We start from the raw sequence: 13029 nt of genomic DNA on the forward strand, positions 1-13029 counted from the left end.
GGCCGCAAGCAGAGATTCTCGCTCCAGGTACGTGTGAACGTAAAATTTATTCAAAAAGTACAAGATAGCAGTGGGATCTTGTACTAGTAAGTTTATTCGACGTTCTTACGGTGAAGGAGAACATCAAAGTTGTTCAAAAATTGACCAACTGGCACTGGGCTTACAAGGGCTTGAAAAACCTTGGTTTTCGTGCGAAATAGGCCATAGTAGACGTCCAGTTGCGGAAATCTAGCCCGTGCGGAAAAATACATTTTGATTTATGTATGTTAGATATTTTAAAAGTAAATTTTGAGCAGTAATAGATTTATTACAATCTGTTTAATATTACTTTTGATGTCAATTAAATCGCTATCAGCTCTTTGGAAACAAATGGCGCTCTGCGAAAGAATAAATGATGCAAAAAACTTTCCCAGTTGAGTAATAAGATTAAAAATGATTTCTTTTAATTTGTTGAGAGGAAAAATGAGTGGCCATTTTCCCTAAATGTTTCCCTAGATGTTTTCTAATTAATTTTTCATCCTACATCAAAATTATTTTCAAATAAGGTATCATTGTTACATAGGCTGTACTAAAAGTATCGGGAATGGAATATTTTCACTGTTCCTGTCATATTAAAATCTTTTTAATTGAAAACTCCTTGGTTTTAAAAATCGAATACCATTTAATTTTTTTAAAAAAAGATTCCCGGTCTTGTCACAAGGTCTTCTCAAACTTGTTTAGTAGTTGATAAAATGGAATTGACTCGAGAAAACTCTAGAGCGATGATTTATTATGACTTTCGAAGTGGTTAAACACAAAAACAGTGTGATGAAGCCCCATCCAAAACCACAATTTATCGCTGGTTTGCTGAATTTCAACGTGGACGTGTCAAGCTCAGTGATGATCCCCGTCAAGGTCGTCCAAAAACTGCAGTCACCAAAGAAAACGTTGATGCTGTGCGTAAGCTCATTGAGGAAGATCGACATGTGACATACCGCGAAATTCAGGCAACTTTAGACATTGGCATGAGTTAAATACTAATAATCTTGCATGAACAATTAGGTGTAAAAAAGTTGTTTTCCCGATGGACACCGCTTTTGCTCTGTGAAGAGCAAAAAGCGGCTCGCGTTACTTGGTGAGTCAGAACTCTCGAAAGATTCCACGCAGGATCCTCAAATGCTGTATACAACATCGTATCAGGTGACGAATCCTAGATATACGTGTACGAACCCGAAACAAAAAACCAGTCACGAGTTTGGGTGTTCGAAAATGAGTTAAAGCCAACAAAAATTGTTCGTTCACGGAATGTTGCAAAAAAAATGGTGGCCACGTTTGTCTCCAAAACCGGACATGTTGCGACAATTCCTCTTGAGGGACAAAGAACGGTTAATGCAGAATGGTATGCTAGCATTTGTTTGCCACAGGTCGTTTCTGAACTCCGTAAAGAGAACGACTCCATCACGACAATGCGAGTTCTCACACCGCGCACAGAATAAAAGAGTTTTTAGAGCAAGAAAACATAGAATTATTAGACCATCCGCCGTACAGCCCCGACCTAAGCCCTAATGATTTCTATACTTTCCCTATATAAAGAATAAATTGCGTGTTCAGAGATTTTCATCACCTGAAGAAGCTGTGGACGCCTACAAAACGGCCATTTTGGAGACCCCAACTTCCAAATGGAATGGTTGCTTCAATGATTGGTTCCATCGTATGGGAAAACGTGTCAAATTTCACGGAGAATACTTCGAAAAGCAATAATTACATTTTTAAAAAGTAATGTTGTTCCTTGATTCCCGAAATTTTTAGTGCCGCCCTCGTACATCAAAATTATTTTCAAAAATAATATCTCATCGTTATGTGTCTCTCTGTTTTGTTTTTTTTTCGACATTTTTATTTTTGCAAAACAGGATCCCCGAAAATGTAGTACAGTATGTTTATCTGTTTCGAAATTAAGTACAAAAAAAATACCACCGCCGGCTATGATTATGATTAATGAAGTAGGTAAATGTAAATTGAAATGAAATTTATCTTTAAAGACAGAACAGTCGCATTTATATTCAGAACAGTCAATTAAAAAATAATCGAATTTGAAACCATTTGAAACTTGATAATTTTGCTGAGTGTTCGCGATGAGCGAATATTTCTTTTGTTTTGGAGTCAAAGGTTCTTTTACTTGCATGAACTTATATGAAAGGAGTGAGATTCCTGCTTTTAACTTGTTTTAATGTCTTCTGGGCCTAATATAACTCATTATATTTTTGAATGGCGGACCCTGCGACTATGTTCGCGTACATTTCGGCGTATTATTTCAATTAAGGTCCTTGTAATAATCGTTTTTTAATAATTCTTGTTCATACCCTTACACTTACGGCACCCTTACGATTTTATCATATCAGCATTAGAAACTTTTCATTTGTTTCTATTATTTTGCTCAAAACAATTTTTTTTTTAATACGAATAAGAAAAATTGCCTTTAGTCAACTTGTTAAGTCAAAACTCAAAATCTTTTTTCTTTGTTCCATTTTGACCAAACAGCAGCAGCACATTTGCGCTTCGTATAAAGAATATTTATTACCAGGCCTTTGATAGGATAGTTAAAGTAAGTCAAATATGACCAGCTAGGTTGATGGTAGGTACCGATTACGATGAATAAATGTTTAATTTAGTATGTTGTATTGTACGGTTGTAAAGAGAAACAGTGCTCGTAAGCAAGCAATTCACAGGTCGCTAGGTTCAAATCCGGCTCGAAGGACCAAAAATATATACGGTTTTGTATGATAATGAAAGATAAACTGATTGAATAAAAATGTGTATAGCGAACTAATAAATAGATTTACAGTTATACTATATATACTGATCTCATATGTTATATATACTGATCGATACTCGTGAATAACTGTACGATAGATCGCGCGGAGCGCTGTATTGCAACTACTGAATTATAACAATGCATTAAGTTTTATAGCGAAATATGTGTTTCGCTGCGCGTTGATGTCAGCATAAAACTCAAAATATTGATTACATATCTTTTAGGTTTTCGAATTAATTCGTTTAGCCTAAGTTTCCACTATTCGAGACTGCAGGTATGTGATTTTTGATAAAACTAATCTAAAATGAAAGTTGAGGATAATGTATTAGTTATAGGTTGCCTATAAAAAACTGGCCGCAATTACCTGTAATTAACTTTAATATAATTAATTTCTGACATAATTTGCAATATATGTGTTTTTAATTAATTTTACGTCACTAAAATAATTTAATACAGAATTAAAAAAAGTGGTTGCCAGTTCTCAGTAAGCCAACGTTAGGGTTGCCAGGTGTAAATAGGTATAATTATTGTTAATTATTTTCAGTCACCTGCTTTTTTTTATTTTAATACAAAATTGAAGTTTTATCTTTACAGTTTATGATAATCCAACATAGATTATCATAAACTGTCAGTCTGTTGTTAAAATGGCCGCAAGCAGAGATTCTCGCTCCAGGTACGTGTGAACGTAAAATTTATTCAAAAAGTACAAGATAGCAGTGGGATCTTGTACTAGTAAGTTTATTCGACGTTCTTACGGTGAAGGAGAACATCAAAGTTGTTCAAAAATTGACCAACTGGCACTGGGCTTAATGATTTCTATACTTTCCCTATATAAAGAATAAATTGCGTGTTCAGAGATTTTCATCACCTGAAGAAGCTGTGGACGCCTACAAAACGGCCATTTTGGAGACCCCAACTTCCAAATGGAATGGTTGCTTCAATGATTGGTTCCATCGTATGGGAAAACGTGTCAAATTTCACGGAGAATACTTCGAAAAGCAATAATTACATTTTTAAAAAGTAATGTTGTTCCTTGATTCCCGAAATTTTTAGTGCCGCCCTCGTACATCAAAATTATTTTCAAAAATAATATCTCATCGTTATGTGTCTCTCTGTTTTGTTTTTTTTTCGACATTTTTATTATATGTGTAGAGTACTTCAAAAAGTGCTCAAAGTGGCTTAATGTTATAACAACAATAAGCGAAAAAGTTAAATTTGTCCGACAAAGAATTTATTTATTTATATATTTATTAAGGCTTACCAACTAGATACACAATTACTACAGTGTTACTATTTATCTAAATATAAACTAAAAAACGAATGCTCATAACATTTTATTAAAATAAATCCAACGAATTTACTACTAATTACTTACTTACTAATATTAATTAATTAATTATAATATTTCCTTCCCGTTCAATTTCCAAAATTTCGTTACAATTGGTTATATTTTGGAGAAGGAAATTGCCAAGAACGAATCCCTGACATTTGTGTAATAGAATAAGTGAATTTGCTAAAAACTGTCATAACCATAATGTTAAAAAAATAATGCTAAAAACTGTAATAACCAGGAACAGACATAAACTTATAATACCTACTAAACGGCTAAGTCGAGTTAGTAAGTCTTTTGTGGGGCGTAGTCTTTTACATCAAGATCCCAGAAAATGTTCAAAACAAAAGTATTACGTTATTCAAAAGAATTGTTGAAAAACGTTTGTGTGGTAAAGGTTACTATAACATAAATGGCTTTCTTAATGATACCACAGATTGGGAATGGAGTGACCGCCCTTAGGCTCTTAAATAATAAGTTTAATTGTACAATATTACTTTGTAAACATATCTTTTCGATGAAAAAAAAAGCCCGCTGAATTTGTTGCGCCCGTTCTTCTCAGGTCTGAGGCATTCATTTTGGAATGGGTGGTAGTTTTTGACTTTCAATAAGTGATGTCACATCCTATTTTGAATAAAAATATTTTAATTTGATTTATTTTAGTAATGGTTCTTAGTCGGAGCTACAGTTCTTTATCGTACTAATGATTAGACAATCATTAGACCGCACGCATTAGCGGGACGGCGTGTTGTTTTAGAATTCTTTAGGCGAAGAGTAAGGAGAAAACTCGCAAACAGGGTGTTTTTATGCAAGTTTTATGGTGAAAATATAGCATTTGGAGCTATGAACACTACTTTATCCTATTAGATATACCTTTAAGTCTTATTCTTACGCTAACAATGCTTGCTGTTGGTTATAGTTAAAAATCCAGAGTTATTTTTAACTACCATTTTTATTTACAGTTAAACACGCTGTTTCTTGGTATGTGTCATTTGTTTAGTACGAAACTCAGATGGGTTATCCGAAAAAGTTAAAAAGAAAATTTCTTCTGTAAGTTTTTTTGACGCTGTCATGAAGAAACTACACGCAACTGGAAGTCCGCCCTGATTGTGATCTATTTAATGACAGACTTGAGGTGTTGGTGCAGTTGCTGCTCCAACTTTGTGAGTCCTTGCATAATAGTGTCTAGCAATAGCAATGTAGGTACTTTATTAATGTAATTGGTATTGTAACCGTTTTACGAGTAATCAAAATAAATAAATATACGAGCGTATAGATAAACAAAGTATGCGAGAGAGAAGAACAAATCTAACGGAGATACAATAAGATAGAAAAGGTAAGTGGATCTATTGTCACCTATTTTGATTGACAAGTCGTAAACAGTTAGCCTCGCTTGGCATTAGCTCCCTAGTATTTGGAATATTAAAACAACTAGTTAACGCACACAATATATACACGCAATTTCTATACTCTAGTATATTTAAAGTATAATTGTAATTCTACCAGTCAGAGGCTTCTTTGCACAAGATGCCGGTTAGATTACGGGTACGGCGCCTTTTTCTGTTGTGAAGCAGTAATGTGCAAGTATTATTTTGTTTCGGTCTGAAGGGCGCCGTAGCTTGTGAAAATACTGGACAAATGAGACTTAACATCTTATTTTTTTATGAAAATAAGGGACAAGACGAGCTGATGGTTATTGATACGACCTGCCCATTACAATGTAGTGCCGCTCAGGATTCTTGACATACCCAATAATTCTGAGCGGTACTACATTTACGCTCGTAACCTTGAGACATAAGAAAATCTTAGCAATTACCACCAGCTTAACGTCCTGCTAATCTCGTCCCTTATTGTCATAAAAAAAGTCTATGGTGTTTACGCAAAATAGGTGCACAGTAGACGTCAAATTGCCTGAAAATTACCTGTGAGTACCTAACCTACATTCAACAATATCCAATACGGGTAACAAGTTTATCCTAACACGAAAGAATCCTTGACACAATACTCAGGAGTTACCGTTTCACTTAAACATACATAAATACTTATAAAAATCCACTCGCTCCACTCCAAACTCGGAAAATATCATTCATGTTCATCATATAAATGTTTGCACCCACCGGGATTCGAACCAGGGACCTCTAGCTCAGTAGGCATGGTCACTTGCCACTGGTTCGTCAGATTTAAGTACAGTCCTCAGTATTTTGAGTATCAAAACTAGCTAACGCACAAAAATTTGACAATACGCGTTGTCTATACGCTAGTGTATCCTTTACTCTATGGTCTTATGCAATATAGGTAGACGTCAAATTGCGTGAAAATCACCTGTGAGTACCTAACCTACATTCCACAATATCCAATACGGGTAATAAACTCAGTTTATCCTAACACGAAAGAATCCTTGACACAATACTCAGGAGTAACAGTTTCACAGAGCACGCAATAAACGTATATCTAGCTATTACATCAAGTTGTTTCCCGACTCCCGACTACCGCTCGCCAGTGCGACTGTCCCTAGCAGATATAAACCGCGGTACTTTATTTCTCCTTATTCCAGTAAACAAGTGTAGCCAGCGAGTCGCCGACGCAATTGTTTTCGAAAATTCGTTAAACTTTCAAGTATTATCCTATACAATTCGGTTTAAAATGGCGCCGCAAAAGTTTCCCAATCCATTTATCCCGGAAGAGTTGTAATAATGGGGTTATAGCTATTGAGGGCTATTTATATTTTAATAATAGCACATCTGTTTTTTTAATGAAAATAAGGGACGAGACTAGCCGGACGTTCAGCTGATGCTAATTGACACGCCCTGCCCATTACAATGCAGTGCCGCTCAGGATTTTTGAAAAACCCAAAATTTCTGAGCATCACTACAACTGCGCTCGTCAACTTGAGACATAAGATGTTACGTCTTATTTTGTCAGTCATTTCAGTAGCTACGGCGCCCTTCAGACCAAAACACAATAATGTTTACAAATTACTGGTTTACCGCAGAATAGGCGCCGTTGTGGTACCCATAATCTAGCCGGCATCCTGTGCAAAGGAGCCTCCCACTGGTAAAATAGCATCTGTTTCTGGTTGTAGTCCTCAAGAGGATGAATTTTGATTGAGGACCTACCTTAAGAAATTTCCGTTTATTTTTCTTAATTTCTCTTTGAGTGATCTTCTGCTGACAGGTCTAGATTAAAGAATTATATTAATTAAAGTCATCAAATTAATTTATAATATAATATTAAATATCCGGACGATCGAGCCTGCTCGGATTTTTAAGAATGTACAAAACTTGAACAAAAAAAAAACTAATAGGACACCTGAATTCGAACCGGGGAGTTCTGCTTTCCGGATCACCAAATGTCCCCATCTGAGCTGTAATAGTCTTGTATATAGTAGCGAAATTTAACTTTGTAATCTAATGTTATTGTAGCTGTTTCTCATTAAAACACTGATAAAACTACATTCTTTTAAATTGAAACCTAGCTAGATCGATTTATCGCTCCCGAAATCAAATTTTATGAAAATCGTTGGAGCCGTTTCCGAGATTCAGATTATTTAAATATATGTACAAGAATTGCTCGTTTGAAGATATTGTTGCGTAGCAAACCTTCGAAGTATATGACGAGAGTTGTCAAACTTCAAGACATTGTTAATTTCAACAGCTCCGTCAGCAATACTCGTAGCTCAGCGGAAAAGTGTTAACTTTAGACGCTGTAGACCCGGGTTCGATACACCTACCAGTGTATGGATTTTTTTGGGTTTTGTAAAGTTAAAGGAAATTTCTAGTAAGTTCAGGATCAAATCGAACAGAAAAAAAGGGATGGAAAATGTGTAAGCAGGATAAAAATAGTTAAAAGAATTTTCTAGTACAATTTAAATTTAAAGATGGAATGGGAGAATCATTTTGAAAATAGAACGGATCCGGGGGTATATAAGCCGTACTAAGCGGGGCCTACGGCAGTTCTAGTTCTGACTCGAAAGTGTAAAGAAGAAGAAGAAGAAAAGAAGAAGTAGTGAAAAGTGGAAGTGTTCTAAGAAGAAGAAGACAGAAGAGAAGTAGTGTTCGGTGCAGTGTGACGCGTTGAAGGTACCGCCGCCCACAAGAGGAACAGCGGCAGACCGGCGAAGTGCAAGTTCAGAAAAAGTGAACGCAAATAAAGACTCGTTCCTATAAGCGGAGTATTATTTCCAATCCCTAACCCACTCCCGTGTCAATATATATAAGATAATAATAGGTCACAATCATTGCATTAAGGTTGCGCTGTGAGTATGTTGGTATTAAAAAAGTTTTAAAATTCAGATTCACAAGAGCACTGTTCATTTTAAGCTTTTACTGCCAGTCAGAATCATCGATTCGGAGCTCTGCTGCCAAATACTGATGAGAAGCAAGAAGTTGAGAGAGAGGAGCCGGAACTATTAAAAAAAGAGGTGTGCGTCTCTCATCATAATAACGCTTACCACATGCATCTTTAAACACTAGCAATTTTTGATAACTTGGAGGTGTATAAAAATACGCTTAAAAACGCTTAAAAGTTTCAGGAAGAAAAATATGTTTTTCCCATAGGAAACTATATTATATATCGTGCTTACGAATACCAAATACGCAAAATAATTTAGCAAAGTATGGAAAAACAAAATAAAGTAGTTTATAAAAGTGTTTTAAAATAAGCAAATTTATAGTTAACCGCAGCAGTTTATATGTGTATTATTGACAAAATATTTAAAAAATAAATAAAAAATGCTGCTCTAATTCTAACTATTCCACGGCGACGAAGTAGCGGGTCAAACTTAGTTTTATATAAGCCGGATAGTCTACAATATTCAGCCTGTTTTTCTTTAATGAAAATAAGGGACGAGACGAGCAGGACGTTCAGCTGATGGTAATTGATACGCCCTGCCCATTACATTGCAGTGCCCCTCAGGATTCTTGAAAAACCCCAAAAATTCTGAGCGGCACTACATCTCGCTCGTCACTTTGAGACATGAGGTGTTACGTCTAATTTGCCCAGTAATTTCATTACCTACGGCGCCCTTCAGACCGAAACACAGTAATGCTTCCACATTACTGCTTTACGGCAGAAATAGGCGCCGTTGTGGTACCCATAATCTGGTGACTGGTGCTTTAAACTGTTTTTTACTATGACCAAACATGTTGTATTGCAGTGTGGTCAACACATGATAAAAATATCATTTCTAAAATTATTATTCGTTAAGCTACAAAAGAGGATTTTAAAATCGTTGCACGTTAAAATCTACCAACGGGCAAATAACAAATATTGAACGGGCAGTAATGTGCTTAATACTTATGACAACAGAAAATTACTCTATAAATACAATGTATAACTTTTTGTGGTATTTTTAGATATAGGGCAGAAAAATACTAAACAAGTTTTTTCCGATTGATCTTGTCTTATAAGGATAAAAAGTTCTATTTGACAACATCGCAAAAAACTTATCCCATATATTTTGTAGAGAATGAGACGACATTAGATAAGAAAACTTGCTAAGTCGAGACTCGTCACAACATTGTTTGTATAGACCGGACAAAATACAAAACAACACAGTAGACATATATAAGTCTGTGGACTCTTTCCACTTAGATGTCTCGATGTCTTTATTGAACTGTCTTTGAATATTTTTTTGAAGTGAAAACTTTCTCAGCGCGCTGATTTACTTTGAGGGAATGATTGGAACTGAACCGTCATGGTCGGTTATATAACGCTTGCTCGGGTAAAATCGGCTCGAGTCAACCTAAGGAGACTGACGTTTAACTTCTTTCACGAGTAAAAGTTTTTGAAGTAAAATCTTATATATTGAATATTTTATAATAAACTATTATATTATTTACATAACATCGGACAACACGAATAAAATCGAAATCCACAATTAATAACTAAAGTAGTAAAAAATCTTCAAATCATTTTGCGCTCATGGTTAAATCTCGCAAGCTGGAGCTATAGCCCTAAGCAATAGTTCCAAATAATTCCGGTCTTGAAAGTCTTGTCGTAATTGATAAATTTGCTCGACAAAGAGATGGCCGTTGGGGCCGTAAAGTCCTCGAATTAAAGTACCGGAAGACATAGTATTGGTAGATGGACCGGATATCTGGTCAAGTTCGCCAGAATAGGTTGGATGAGGGCAGCATAGGATCGATTGTCATGGAGATCTTTTGGGGAGGTCTTTGTCCAGCAGTGTTCCGGCTGAAATGATGATGAAATCTCGTTGCGGTAAAACGGCTTGTCACGGTATAAGCTTAAGATCGTAAGCATGTTTTGTTTTCCAATTATTTGAATTGAATTTGAGACACGCACTTTCTGGCTGTATCTAGTGTATCTAAAGCAAACATGAGCTATATAGAAATCTCTGTACTGCATCGTCTGCCTCGCCCCTACAATAAAAAATATTATAATTTAGATATGTTTTACTTGCTCAAAGTACAGCTAAAAATAAGAAATATACATCAACTGCAATTAAGTAAAACGCAGTCTTACAAACACTTAATAATCAGCAAGAAAAGTTTCACTTCACAAAGACAAGCTATAATAGATTACGTAATAAGAACGCCAGCATGCTCGTGCGACACAACCGCCTCGCTCGATAGTTTTTTCTTGACTGCCTGCTCTGCCCACGCCTGGCGCCCACTCTCGCCCGCATTCGCTCCGCACGCCAATTATACCCCGAGCTAAGACGAATACTGAATCATCTTCGTACTCGCTTCTTGTGCTCGACGTTCTTGACTATGACATAATAAATATTATACTATAACTTGTTATATTTTCTACTTACAGCGTTGTAAGTCGAGGCAGGTTCTCCAGCGCCCCGTGGTGAAGTTGCGACAGGGAGTTGCCTCTCAGCTCCAACCTGGCGAGACGGGGACACGCTTGCAAGCCGCTTGTCACTCGCTCTATTTTGTTGCCCGACAGCGATCTAAACACAAATTGCCACTTATTAGATACGTTTGACGCGAAAGTAACGATACCAGTGACTACGGCGGTACACTGTCGTGCCCAAAACAGCTAACTTTTACTAAGCGAGAACTTCTTTATATTATAGTGATCATCACAAGTTACTTATTATAATGAAATCGTGGCACAATACTCGTATGTAGAACCGTTGATTCAATCCCCTTTTTAAATAGCAATGGAATTCTGCAAAATTTTCTAATAATACGAAGAGAGAGACTTGCTCCGTATATTTTCTTACGTATCGCCATTTCCAAAGCAGTGATCGTGGTTTAGTTGACATCAAAAGGAATTCTCAAGGTATCAATTTTGAAAAAATAAACGACTTTTATCGGGATTGTATTGCTAGTGCTGCCACTTAGCTTGCTTTTCTAATTGTGTGATGTATTCCCCTATAATTGCAGTAACACAAAATTTTTGGACTTTTTCATATTATATTACGAATATACAATGTAGAAATAGAAAGATGTGTATCTTGTGTTGACCTTAAATATGTTGTGGTGCATATTATATTATCACTGTTATGATACAGATGATATCGCCTTACATCCAGGCATATACTTAGAGCGCTTTTGCACTACGTCCGATCCGAATCCGTGAAAAACGGTCCGGTGTAGTCTTAGAACTATTTCTAACGGTTGATGGAATGACATCGGATGACGGAACCCGGATCGAGTGCGTAAACTACCATAGAAATAGTACTACGACTACTTCGGACCGTATTTTCACGGATACGGATCGGATTCGGACGGATGCGAAAGCGCTCTCATGCATTATTATTATTATTATTGTAATTTTTAACCGACTTCAAAAAAGGAGGAAGTTCTCAATTCGTAGGTATTTTTTTTTATGTTTGTTACCTCAAAACTTTGGACTGGGTGAAGCGATTTTTATAATTCTTTCCTTATTTGAAAGCAAGAAAGTGCTTGCCGTGTGGTCCCATTGTAATTGGGTCCAGATCTGACAATGGCATCCATGAGAAAAATCATAAAAGTACATACAAAAAAATACATGCGTATAGAAAATTGAATGATAAATTTACGAATAACTCCATATCGCGCCAACCGATTTCGATGATTCTTTTTTATTGGAAAGGATATATTCAAAGATAGTTTGGTAAGAGTTTGATTAGGTTCTGATTACGGAATCCATGGCAAAGTGACGGAACTCTTAAATTAAGCGCTTACGTTCATTGCTGTATTGAAAAAATTTTTAACAAAAAACAACCGACTTCAAAACACTATTCCAAAATAATAGATATAATATGCACTAAAAAGTATTCGATTATACGATTCCAAAAAATACAATAATCGTAACTAGAATTAGATTGTATAAAAATACGTAATTATTTTTATACTTTTTAGTGCATATTATATCTATTCTTTTGGAATAGTGTTTTTGAAGTCGGTTGTTCTTTTGTTAAAAAATTTTTGAAGTTAAACTTCTTTACACATGCTTGACTTGCGGATTTGCCCGGTGAATACGTGACGAGAGCGTTACGAACGAACACTAGCGTTACGCAAACGGTGATTTCTCAATTCCATTTCATTCTAGAACAATTTTATACATTAATATTTATTTCACTTCAGTCGTGTGGTCTAAATCACACTTTTTTTGTAATTATTCAATCTATGCTAAACGATATCATCAGCTCAAACTAAAATATATTAAAAAGGATTACAAAAAAAAAATTAGTTATATCTCCATTACACTACTTTATGTAAATTCTATTTTAAAAGTCCAGTCACATACTTCAAGTCTCCAATCAACAATATTGTTTGTAACGACTGCCCGCCGATGTCTGCGAATTCCAATTTTCTCAATAGGTACCAATATTGAATGATTCGTACATCTTTCAAAAAGGTTTTGTTTGGAGATCATCTAATGCGAACTTTAATGGTGTGGGTATTGAAATTACATTTTACTTTCTAAATTCTCAACATTTCCAGGTGCT

The 13029-nt window shown here is 35.7% G+C and overlaps 2 protein-coding genes across 3 annotated transcripts in view; both read right to left on the bottom strand.

The window, feature by feature from the left end:
• LOC126970838 (protein cereblon) overlaps nucleotides 1–13029 on the bottom strand; it is a 272220-nt gene that overhangs the window by 137794 nt on the left and 121397 nt on the right. The gene's annotated exons all lie outside the window — the stretch shown is intronic.
• Nucleotides 1–13029, bottom strand: part of LOC126970792 (lutropin-choriogonadotropic hormone receptor) — a 197520-nt gene that overhangs the window by 39320 nt on the left and 145171 nt on the right. For both annotated transcript variants that reach the window (XM_050816891.1, XM_050816890.1), the window contains one exon: nucleotides 10900–11040. In XM_050816891.1, the coding sequence (XP_050672848.1) occupies nucleotides 10900–11040 (141 nt within the window). The remainder of the gene's footprint in view (nucleotides 1–10899; nucleotides 11041–13029) is intronic.

This window comes from Leptidea sinapis, chromosome 22, assembly GCF_905404315.1.
Source record: "Leptidea sinapis chromosome 22, ilLepSina1.1, whole genome shotgun sequence".
Taxonomy (NCBI): domain Eukaryota; kingdom Metazoa; phylum Arthropoda; class Insecta; order Lepidoptera; family Pieridae; genus Leptidea; species Leptidea sinapis.